General features: G+C 52.0%; 2 protein-coding genes across 2 annotated transcripts; one reads left to right on the top strand and one right to left on the bottom strand.

Moving 5' to 3' along the window:
* Positions 1-512: 512 nt before the first annotated feature.
* SMAC4_03961 (uncharacterized protein) lies at positions 513-1,877 on the bottom strand (the record flags this gene model as incomplete). Its single annotated transcript, XM_003348067.2, has 2 exons — positions 1,204-1,877; positions 513-1,092 (listed from the first exon to the last, which is right to left on the bottom strand). Exons 1-2 carry the CDS (start codon positions 1,239-1,241, stop codon positions 513-515), a joined length of 618 nt encoding a protein of 205 aa, XP_003348115.1. The 5' UTR covers positions 1,242-1,877.
* Positions 1,878-3,249: 1,372 nt separating this feature from the next.
* SMAC4_03962 (uncharacterized protein) lies at positions 3,250-11,581 on the top strand. The gene has a single exon (XM_003348068.2). The coding sequence runs from the start codon at positions 6,881-6,883 to the stop codon at positions 10,334-10,336; it is 3,456 nt and encodes a 1,151-aa protein (XP_003348116.1). The 5' UTR covers positions 3,250-6,880; the 3' UTR covers positions 10,337-11,581.
* The last annotated feature ends 245 nt before the right edge of the window (positions 11,582-11,826 follow it).

Here is an 11,826-nt window from a genome sequence, read left to right as displayed (position 1 = left end):
TGAAGCGGTGTGATGAAGACACGAAGGTAGAATATCACTCTGCCCGGCTCAGCGACGGGTAGATGCACTTCACCAGCCTGGCCTTGCCCGCTCTTATGTCTATAGTGTTTGATACAACCTGCGCATCTCAAGCGCCATTAGCTTGGGGAGAGGAGGGGTCCGGCTTGCTTGAAACGGTGCCTCCGACCTGGCTTTGAAGGTACCATTGACCGATATTGACTGGTATTAGCCCTGATGTTATTGGACTCGGTAAGACTGATACACAAAATCCAACCCGTGTGGCTCTTGCTCCTAGCGCCCTGGAGTGTAACGAGACGTTGGGGTTTTATGGCCTCGTGACACATACCTGACAGCTGCGGTAACCTAACAAGCCTGTGAAGTGCCAAAGGCGAGAGACAGGAGAAACGTTCCCATCTCTAGCCATACAGACGCCGAATCCATCTAACCAGCAAGACCGTTTTTTAGATGGCAGAGAAATAGCGGATATCCCGGTCTATGGTCTACGCCTTGTTTTACTTCTCCTGTGAAGAGGGTTTTGACAGCAGATCGTCCAACTTGAAACGCGCGTGGTCGTCCAGCAATGGCTGATCCTCATGGTGATCAATCAAACGGTCTTGGTGAGATTCCAAGGGATCCAACCCTCCAGCGAGCGGAAGCGCAACCGAAAGTGCGTGACGCACAGTGACCGGCGAAATGTGCAGACATTTACTTGCTAGTAGGGAAAAGAGCGGGATTATCAGTCGATGTACGGTGTCTGTATCCGAGTCGGTCTCATCGCGGACAACGGCAGACGAGCGATGTGAGTGCGGCGCCACGGATCGTGGTCCGATAGCATAAGGTGTCGACATGCCGGCCGGCCGGCCGGCCGGGGTCTGCTTATTTGTTGAGCGCCGTGCTTGACGTCTCTGAGCTGGCATAAAACAGTGGCTACTGAATATTACAGGATGTCCGATAGTCGGTACCACTGATCGTACGCAGCTATCACTTAAATATGGCCTGAAGGCATCAAATTCCCCTGGCATGCTCATCGTATTGGGCGTCAGGTGCAAGAGAATCGCAGCATATGTCTTGGCATCTGGGTAAGTAATGGAACTATGGAATGGTTAGCACCCATGGCACGCCCCCATAACAGCTACATAGATGCTGTGTTTTAGCACTGTCATTTACTACTGCGTAGTAAGGAACTGACGTTGTGGTGCTCACCTAATCTTGCGTTCAATGATGGCCTCATGGGCCAACATCCTGGCGCTAAACACAAAGCCAGAGGCTGCCGTGACAAAATGTCGGTGAGTCGGAACTGTCCAATATGTGTAAAAGTATCGGGTAAGGTACGGATGAACCACCCTCAACCCTTGTATCGTATCGTGTATGTATGTACCCGACTTTCAACCCATTCGTCTGAAGATTGGGAGTCACCACAGGAAGCAAGCAGCAGTCGCCTTGACTTCTATGTTAGAAAGCAGCATATTCGATTCGACGTGCTATTGGTGTGCAACTCCTCTCATGACCCCCATGAGTGCTGCCAAAGCTGGTCGTATCCGAAGGAAGCTGAGCGCTGCTAAGAACGGCTGTTTGCTGATGAGGATTCGGCCCGGTAGGAGAGTGTTTGGCCCCCGTCATTCCATCTGAGACAGCGGATGAAAGCATTTGACGGATGTAAAATCACCAAAACCAAGACTCGGCGAGAAGCGAGTTGAGTTGGAGGCGGCATTATCCGTTCTCCGTTTCGTCTACTCGGCCAAAATTTACCGCATCTCTACATACCTTGCAGTGGTACACCTGATCTCAGGCGTCAAAACCCCCATTGGCGTGAAGACCCTTGGGGTTGTTCTGCTCTAGCTCAGCCGCATGTCATTGACATGTTACGGGCGGGCTTCAAGAGACTCGGGACCGGGTGCCCGGAATCAGAGAGTGGGAGGTAGATGGCGCCGCAGCTCCATGTTTGTCGACTCGCAAGAATGCCGCGCCTACAACCACATGGGCGAGCTCCAAATGATTGGTCCTCACCCATGAAACGTGCTGTTGAAGACCCTGATGCATCACATCCCGGGGGTACCATACTACCTCCACTCGAAACGCGCGATGGCCCAAGGAGCTTTCTCTCGCTTCAATTTCTTCCATGACTGCGGCGGCGGCGGCTCATCAGTGAGTGGCTTGCCGGGTTTGTTCAATGGTACAACGGTCAACAGGGGACTGTAGCTCCTCGGAAACCCATCTGCTTGGGCTTCCATGTGGGTAACGGAAGAGCGTTAAGAAATTCTTTTCTGTCACGAGGCAGAGACAAGATAAGCCCCCATCCGCGCCGCATGTAATTCCACACGGCTGGGAAATGCTAATGCTAAAAAGGAGGTCAGCTCGACTCGGCTTCATGGGATGAACGGCAGGATTCGTGGTGGGTAACCGAAGGTAATGTAGGCAATGAAAGGTACACAGGTCCCGCAAGGCAACTCCCTCGACGCCTGGTGATTGATCTGTTTGCGACGCGAAGTGATGTTTTGACGACATGAAGGTGCAGTGCTGAGGTGCTTGAGAGATCTTGATGATCACTAGCCGAAATCCTGGTTACAAGGGAAGTGTGGACGGGAGGGAGGAAAACTTGAAGGCCCGGTTGGCTGCGACTGCCCATGGTTAGCGACAATGAGCCGATTACACACGCTGCCTCTTTCCAACAAAGCCGTTTCAATGGTGATTTTCCGCCTGCCAAGAGACTTGTGTTTCAGGATTGCTGATTCTTGCCTTACTTGACCTTGGTAGACTTTGGTCATTTGGGGTAGGCAAACAGCAGGTTGAACTTGGAGCCTTGACCCCTCTCTTATGTCCATAAACGGCAGTAGCGATCTGCATGGGAAGAGGAACTTGAAGGCATTTCGTGTGAAGTTGAGAGTCGAAAAATGAATAAGGAAGGGGGGATCGTTGGACATACCGTATCCCTTGTCACCAGACTCGAACAGATTACTTTTCTTACATATCAGGCTTGGCCAAGAACGAAAGTACGTACCGGGGCCGTCAGTACGGAGTAAGGACGGAGAACAAAGAGACCGTCCGTTCGAACCACTTCCTCATTGGATGCCCTGATTCATGGTCAGTGACACGGCTCCAGCACGGGACTGGGAACAATCAATCAAGAGATTCCCATCCCATCTTGCGAAGCCGCCTCGGCTGTTCTCCTACCCAGTCTGTGTACTCTGCGAACCCCCATCAGGCTCGAGCTGAACAAGGTGCCGGGTGATGACAGTCGTCGAACCCGGCCCGGGACCGCATGGCCGGCACCAGTCCCGCGGCAAGGTTTATTATACGGACCAGGACTCTAGGTTACCGTCTTTGTCCTCACTCCCATTTCTGATTGGTCGCGGCGGCCTTCTCGACTGCACCCACCAACCAGCCTATCATCAATCACAGCCATACCTGCACCTCATTCGGATCCAAGGTCCTGGGGCCTCAGCACGTACCTTTGCCAACTTGAAAGCCATCTACGCTACCCTTTACTATGTGTAGTGCAGTCTACATACTGTATCTCGAAAGACTACAATAGTAGCTGAGTAGCCCGGACCCGTGGTCAGCCCTCGACAATCAGTTTGTGGTCAGGGCGTCAAACCGAAGTGAAAGAGATCGCCAAATGGGGTGATTCGTTGGTCGAGACGATTTTGGGGTTATTCTCTCATCCCAATTGCTGTCCATTGAAAAGTGCCAAAAGGAAAAGGGGGCTCCTGGATGATCTGTACCAAGCAAGCAGTCCTGACGGCGCATGTCTGACCTCACTGCGCTGAAGCGAGCAGGCCGAAAATGCAGCGGTACGTACCCCAGCGACCCCGTTCACAGGTCGCCTATCAGCGTTCATCCAAATTTGCGGTAGCCTGGCGATAGGGACCAGAGAAAGACTTGGACAACCCGGAACAGCTCATCTGATCGGCCCCGATTGTGAAATGTTCCGATGCATTTGGAGAGATGCTAGTGTGGTCTTGCTAGTCTTCCCCACGAGTCTCTGATGAACCTAAGCCAATGTAGATCATCCGAGACGACCCTGCCGTCCATCGAGGGTGTGCCATGGAAGGTTGGGAGGCTACTGTTGTAGCCCAATTCACACCCATACGCTCAGATGTGAGATATCTCCCTGCCCAACCCTCGCCCACGCGACGTGGACATCCATCCAGTCAGACTCGAACGTCAGAAGGAAAATGCGGAGGGGCCAGATAGTGGACATAGGTCAGAAAGGGGAAGGATGGAAAGGAGAAGGAAGTTGAAGCTCGACGCTACACTATTTCGGATATACGGATGCGCTAGGCAGGCGCAATGAGCCTGCCACGCCTGGGCACTCGTCGCAATTGGAAGAGTGATTCCTGGGCGTGCTTTCAGAATTTTCTTTGCTACAAAGATTGCTGCCCACAACTGCCGTATTCCGTCCAACTCGTGCGCGCTCGCGTGCAATAGGCTCATGGAAATCCCTTGCTCATTTGCCTCCTCTGCCAAGTTCCGCGGAACCTCGACGCTTTGACATGCAACCACTGGACTGGTACGCACCACTGCAGGTAAGTTGATGTGTATTTTACGGCTTACGCTAATACAGAGCGCAAATTTGTCCGTATGATTGCTGTAGTGTACGACGCTTCGTTACCTTACATCAGTGCTACGGTCTTACGGTTCAGTAATTTTAAATCCAGTCACTACTCACTGCTCACCCGAGCTCGGTGGCTCCTGCACTGTGCAGTCTGACACTTGAATCTGGGGCGCACCTTCTTGGTATGTACCCACCCTCAATAGTTCCGAGTCCCCATTGATGTGGATGTGGGATAGTGGAGGCGGCCCCCTCTGTCCCAAAAAGCTCCCCAGGATCAACGACCACTGCGGCAGACAGAAGCAGCACAGAGCAGGCATTTCTGAGCAAAAGAAGAAGCACCGATCGTTGCAGCCAACGGTACTTCGGCCACCCTCGCTCCCGCCCGCACCACAACCACCACCACGCCAATTAAGGTTTGCTCGACGAAACCTCACTTTTTGCGACATCACCTCAACTCGGGCCACCGAATCAAAAGTTTAGATTCCGAGTTCGATACGTACCTCCGTTACTGCTGCACAGTACGCAAAAATTTCAGCTGCTCAATGCGATTACAAGCACCGACACTGAACCCACCGCGACCCCAAATTGAAATTTTGCTTCCATCGGGTTTTCCACTTTGATCTCTTCCATTACAGACCAAAACCCCAGGGGCCCGGCGGGGAGGCCAAGGGCAGCTACACCACTACCGACTTGCAATACTACCTCGACGCGCTACATTTGTACGACCGAGCAATACATACACTCTAAGATACGCTTGTTATTCCGAACGATACACAATACGTTCACATCCACATAACTACCTATCCATACGCTACTTTACGACACACATCCACGTCTCTCAAACTGAACGCTTGTACCGGCGGCCACACACCGTATCCTAGCTGACTCTTGCGCGGCTGTCGACACCTCTCCCAGCTCCAACTTTTCGTCCGGCATCCAGCTCAGTCATCTCAAGATCCACAGCAACGGAACCCGGCTCATCAGTCGTCAGTCATCATTGGATTCATCCACTTTCTGTTTCTCGCTCTCAGAAGGAGAAACTCGACGCTGCTCCACCATCACTTGGTTACCACAACCATTGCCGCCGTCAACGATCCCGTCACCGGTCCCGTCACCGCCGACCTGTCGTTCTACTATCTCCCACCGTCTTCCCCGAGGCTCTCACCGATTTGCCAGCTTGATTTCTGCCTCTTCCTCCTGTTGCTATACTACATAGTATATACCGCTGCTATCTTTCTGGGCACATCCTGGCCCTACAAGCTGCTTGCCCAGCTCCAAGCTCACAACCACATCCAAAGAGGGAAGACGACATCAGGGTGCGGGCGGCTCAACCACCAAGCGCAGCGCGGATACCTGTTACGCTACCGAGGCTACATACCCAGGAACGCAGACGCCGGTTCGCGTAAATTAGGCCCTGGGCGAGCCAACAAGCAAGGAAGGTCGGAGGTCGGAGGTAGCAAAACGGGAGCTCGCCTCAACAGGAAACGAAGGGATCGCACTGCAGGACTTCATACCACACAACACCGTTAGCTACAGCACCCGACGGACCAATTCGAACCCAGCAGTCCTGGTACCCGTACTCACTGGACCGAACAGCTTCCACCCAACGTATCCAACGTCTCTTGGCCGTCTGGTGGATCACCGAGCTGTCCCCCAACTCTCCAATCCTGGACGGTTCCCAAATAGGAGCAGCTTGCATACGGCTGCCACCTCATCATTCTGCCGTGGGTTCACAGACCGTCACAAAACGGCGCCGGCGGCCCATACCTTACCCGCCCCTTCCTCGCAAAATCCTACACGTGCAACTGCATGCTTCGAGGTGTCCTGTGTACAATACCTGGGTCCAACCCCGTACCAGTACGACTGCGATACTTGCAACCTGCCTGGTACCTACTTACCTGCCTTACAGGCTACCTAGCTCGACCTGTTGCTCACCCCCGTACGCCTCACTACTTCTGCTTTGTCACTTGCTGACTTGTGCGTGAGAGCAAGAGAGAAAACGCCAGAGTGGGACTCGATCATTGTCCACAACCATTCGCTATACCTGCTACAGGACGTCCCCTCCTGCAATCCACGCCTTGCCAGACCCTTCGACATTTATATATCTTTCCCCGCACTCTTCCTTTACAACCATAGGGGACCCAGACTAGTCGGACAACTCCTAGAAGATGCGACGAAAGACTTCTCATCGCCTATAATCTCAGTTTTCTTCCTCCTCGTTCGTGGCACAACCCACCCGGAAAAGACTTGGTCTATCACTTTGTTCGCCCAAGCTTTTCTGCACCGGCTTTGCCCCTAGGGGATCTCTCCCTTTTACCCAACATCATGTTTTCAGCCACAGAGGCTCTCTTAGTCTCTCACAACTCCCCCTCGACTTTGCCCCAGGCCATATCCCAAGCCATGGCTTCAAATACCTCACCACCACGGCGGGCACGTCCTGCCCAGGTTCACACAACTCTCACGCTACAGCCCCATGTTCCCACCAGCATTCCTCCGTTGTCCGCCACGAGCACGTCATCTGCCTCCCCTACTTCACAACAACCCTCTCCGGCCTTGACACCGGACACAGCCGTCGCCATCTTCACAGAAAGCAGCTCCCTGCAGGATTCACCCGCAACCTTCGCCTCATCTACGCAAAAGGAAACGGACTCTTACGCTTCTACGACCAAGGGAATGGAGGACCCAGTTACACCTCTCAACCTCCCCGAGCCACTTGCCCCGGCTCCTTTGTCATCAAAGACAAGCAGCACCTCGCTAAAAAAGAATGGAGAGAAAGTCGGAGAGAAGATCCCACGACAACAGAATGCTATGGGCGAGGCTCTGGCCAAAAGCAGCTTTGCGGGCAGTCTGGTCCGTCGTGCTTCAAATACTGTGAACAAAGCGCGCGACATACTTACACGAAGAGCGTCGATGAATACCATCAATCGGGATGCTGACCCTATGGTGGCGTCTTTCCGCCGTGGGAGTAACACCTTCCCACTCGGGGAACCGAACTACAGAGGTTACTTGCTGGAATCAGATGACGAGTGTGCTATAGATGATGCGAGTCCGTTTGATGGGTTGCGAGACGCCCAAATTCCCCTGAGCATTGGGCCTGAGATTCCGGTCGCTTTACGCCAAGGTGTCATATTGAAGAAAATCAGCAAGAAGAAAAAGGAAAAGAGAATCACCCTCACCATTGATCCAGACACTTCCAAGATATGGTGGGACAAGAGTCGATCAGGGAGAAAGTCCGTTTTTATCGATGACATCAAGGAAGTAAGGACGGCAGAGGACATTCGACAGTACCGCCTTGACGCCGGGGTTGATGAGTCCGAAGAGCCCCGGTTTTTCTCAATCCTGTATACAGTCCCAGAAAAGTCGGGGACCAAGGTATTGCATCTCATTGCCCTGAATTCCACCGACTTCCGGAACTGGGTCACGACACTCAACGCCATACTTCAGTATCGCCAAGACTTCACGACGAACCTGATGGCCTCCAACGAAAAGGCTGTCCACGAGTTCTGGCAGCGACAAATGAGAAAGAAGTACGCAGACAGGAACACTCCGGCCGAAGGCGAAACCATTGAACTTCCCGACATTGAGCGAATCTGTCGCTCTCTCCACATGCACCTCTCGCCAACAGAGATCCGCGACAACTTCAACGCGGCTAAAGCTGCCAAGGCTGCGTCCAATGGCCCCTGTGATCCAACCTCTCCTTCCAATCTGAACTTCAATGAGTTCAAGGAGTTTGTGCGGCTACTGAAGGCAAGGACAGAGATAACCGTTGTCTTCGAAACCCATACGGCCAACCCTAAAGCAGGGATGACGAGGCAAGAGTTCATGCATTTCTTGAAAGAAACTCAATGCGAAAACGTGGAGGAAGATCTTACGCATTGGAACGATATCTTCTCTCAGTTCGCGCGTAAGCGCAGGTCCAAGGATGCTGAGCAGACCACCAGCGAGGACGAGTCACTGGTCATCTCTGAGGCTGGCTTCACTGGATTTCTGACTTCGCGGTTCAACAACTTGCTCGTTCAAGAGCCATCTGAATATGTACTCGACCGACCTATGAATGAGTATTATATCTCAAGCTCACACAACACATATCTCCTTGGTCGCCAAGTCCGTGGAATCTCTAGCGTCGAAGGCTATATTTCGGCCCTTGAGCGTGGTTGCAGGTGCGTTGAAGTTGACTGCTGGGACGGCCCAAATGACGAGCCGTATGTGTCACACGGTCATACTTGGACAACACGCATCAAATTTGAGGAGGTGATCAAGACCATCAACAAGTATGCCTTTGTCAAGTCTCGCTTCCCTCTCTGGATATCGCTGGAGGTCCGCTGCAGCACTGCTACTCAGGCCAATATGGCAAAGATCATGATTGACATTTTTGGCGACAAGCTTGTCCGGGCGCCCCTCGATCCGTCCTCTGATCGACTCCCTTCACCGTCCGAGTTAATCGAGCGCATACTTATCAAGGTCAAGAAGTCCCAACCAGTACCCAGCGCACCATCTGAGGAGTCGCTGAAGACTGAGCGACCTGGTCGGAGGCGCGGCAACAGCCTGCCCTCACCTTATCAGAGGTCATCACCTTTGTCATCGCCTATGGATAACACACCCATCGCCGTCCCTGGAAGCCCTTCGTTGAGTCCAAGTCCATTGTCCCGCTCGACACGGCAGATCAACACCATCACTGAGGGCGAGGTTCATTCTCACGGGGGGCCTAGTAGCAGCCCTAGCGAATACGAGAGTGATGCTGAGAAGGAGTCGGGGAAGAAGGTGGTGAGCAAGATCAACCCTGTCCTTGGCGAACTGGGCGTATATTGCATGGGTGTTCACTTTGATGGGTTCGACAGCCCTGACGCCAAAAGGTTCAACCACATCTTCTCCTTCAAAGAAAAGACCTTTGCTGAGAGAAGCCAACCGGGCGAAGCAAAGCGTGCTTTGTACCGTCATAACATGCGCTATCTCATGCGGGTGTATCCGAACGGAGGTCGTATATCTTCTAGCAACTTTGACCCACTCCTCTATTGGAAGCGCGGGGTTCAAATGGCGGCACTTAACTGGCAGACCTTCGACCTGGGAATGCAGCTGAATCAGGCCATGTTCGATAGTGGCACCGACTTGTCCGGCTACGTTCTCAAGCCCCTTGAAGGACGTCAGATCCAGGTCGTCCCAACGGATGCTGCCGGGCAGCTGTTGGGTAAGAGACCGCGCAAAAAGATCTCGTTCAAGATTGAGGTCATCTCTGCGCAACAGTTGATGAGGCCACTGAATCATCCCAAGGGGCGAACACTCGATCCGTATGTCGAAGTCGAGATCTTCCTGGCCGATGACAAGAGAAATAAGCAAGATGGTGCCACAAATGCGCCAGCTCAGGAAACTCTGCTGAAATATCGCACCGACATCGTCAAAGATAATGGCTTCAACCCCGTTTTCAAAGGCAATAACTCTTATGAGTTTACTGTTACCACCAAGTACCCTGATCTCATATTTGTGCGCTGGAGCGTGAAGCTTGGCGACCACAAAGGATACAACGACCGCAGCCCTCCTCTGGCGACTTTCACAGCCAAACTTGGCGGCCTCAAGCAAGGTTACCGCACGATACCGCTGCTTGATCACAATGGGTACAATTACCTGTTCTCGACCCTCTTCTGCAAAATCACCAAGAGCCAACCTACCGATATCATGGTTGCCTATTCCAGCGAAGTTCCGAGAAACAGTGTTAGCAGAATCAAGAACATCTTCAACCAGTCCGGCATCAGCCCCAAATCCAGCATGGATAGCGGCCGGACCTGAGCCGTTTCGTACGGTTCACTCCGGTACTGTATCATTATCACCATTTCTTTTATTGTCTGTTACGGGGATATTCCATCATCTCGAGCGACCATGTATCATCACTATCTCGGAACACTTCACGATCTGTTTTATCTCGTGTGGGAGGCCGCATGTTCATGATTCATTTTTCAACTGTTTCACTGTTTGTGATTAACACATATACCCACCCATACCCGCAATTTCCAAACATCACATATCCGGCGCCGAGCGTTTTCGTTTCGATTCTCTTGTGAGGATTCTGTGTCATTTCTCCCTTGTCCTTCAGATGGACAGAGTCTGTTCGATTACCAGGGTTGCATCTGAGACTGGATCATTTGGTGTATCAAGTCCCATCGCTTTTCTTTCATCACAATGCGTTAACTCTTGTTTGGCAGCGGGCTTCTGTTCTGATTATGCATCGTCAACATCGGGAGGGCTGCTTTGAGATATTTGTGTGCAAACTGGGAATGGCACGAGGCAAACTTTAGAGAGAAGGGTCGGAAAGGCTGGGCTGGCATTGGGAAAGCAGGGAAAGAGAAAAGTAATATCATTTTCTTTCTTTCTTAACTGTTCTCCTTCTACTCTCCCCTTGCGCATTTGCGTGAAGCTTCCTTGTCCAGCCAGCGGCGGCGGGGAAGCGGGGGAAGTCCAGGGGACAGGCATGCATCTAAGATGGGAGGAACTCATGTTTTTAGGGCGGCATATCAAGGGTGCATCAACTTTGCCATGAGCGAAGAAAAAAAAGAGATGAAATGAGAGCGAAGAAAAGGGGCAACGGAAAGGATGGCTATAAGGGGTTTATTACAGACACAAAGCAGGGAACCGGAAAGATCCGAGTTAACTTTTGCGAGGCACAACAGGCGGGCGGGTTCTACTCCTTTTTTGTTTTTTTGCATTGGGGCATCACATCATCTCGGAAGACAACTACTACTACCTGTAAGACATGCAAGCATACTGGGAGTTCTTCAAATTGTTTTGCAACGACGGCAGCGGCGGCGGCGGTGACCATAACTTCGGTTCGTTTGGTCTTGATGTCAATATTCCTTTCTTCTCTTCATGTCATTATTTTTAATCAAGCCTGTTTTGGCTACAGGTTGGGAGGGACTCTTCGGGCTCCGAGTTTCTTGGTTACTTCTGGGTATCAATCCAAGCGTACTACTTACTACCTACCAATTTGTGTAATCCTGCTTCTTCTTGGACTCGTTCCGAATTAAAAGTGACATGAGCGGAAAGCAAAGATGCAGCCAGATCGTTGACGGTCATTGACAGTGTCATGTCGACAGACACCTACAAAAATTGGTTACGTTCGTTCCTCCGACAGCCGCCAAGATCCCGTTGGTCAGGGGAATGTAAACAAATGGACAAGTCAAAGTAGGTGGGATGGGTGGCGTGAACCGAGAAGGAAAAGCAAAGATGATGCAATGATAGTAGCGAGTAATAACGGCTACAGTATTAAAACGCCATGCCCATGC

Source organism: Sordaria macrospora, chromosome 2 (assembly GCF_033870435.1).
Source record: "Sordaria macrospora chromosome 2, complete sequence".
Taxonomy (NCBI): domain Eukaryota; kingdom Fungi; phylum Ascomycota; class Sordariomycetes; order Sordariales; family Sordariaceae; genus Sordaria; species Sordaria macrospora.
Note: the sequence above shows the minus strand (reverse complement) of the source record. Positions and strands in the feature narration are given on the sequence as shown.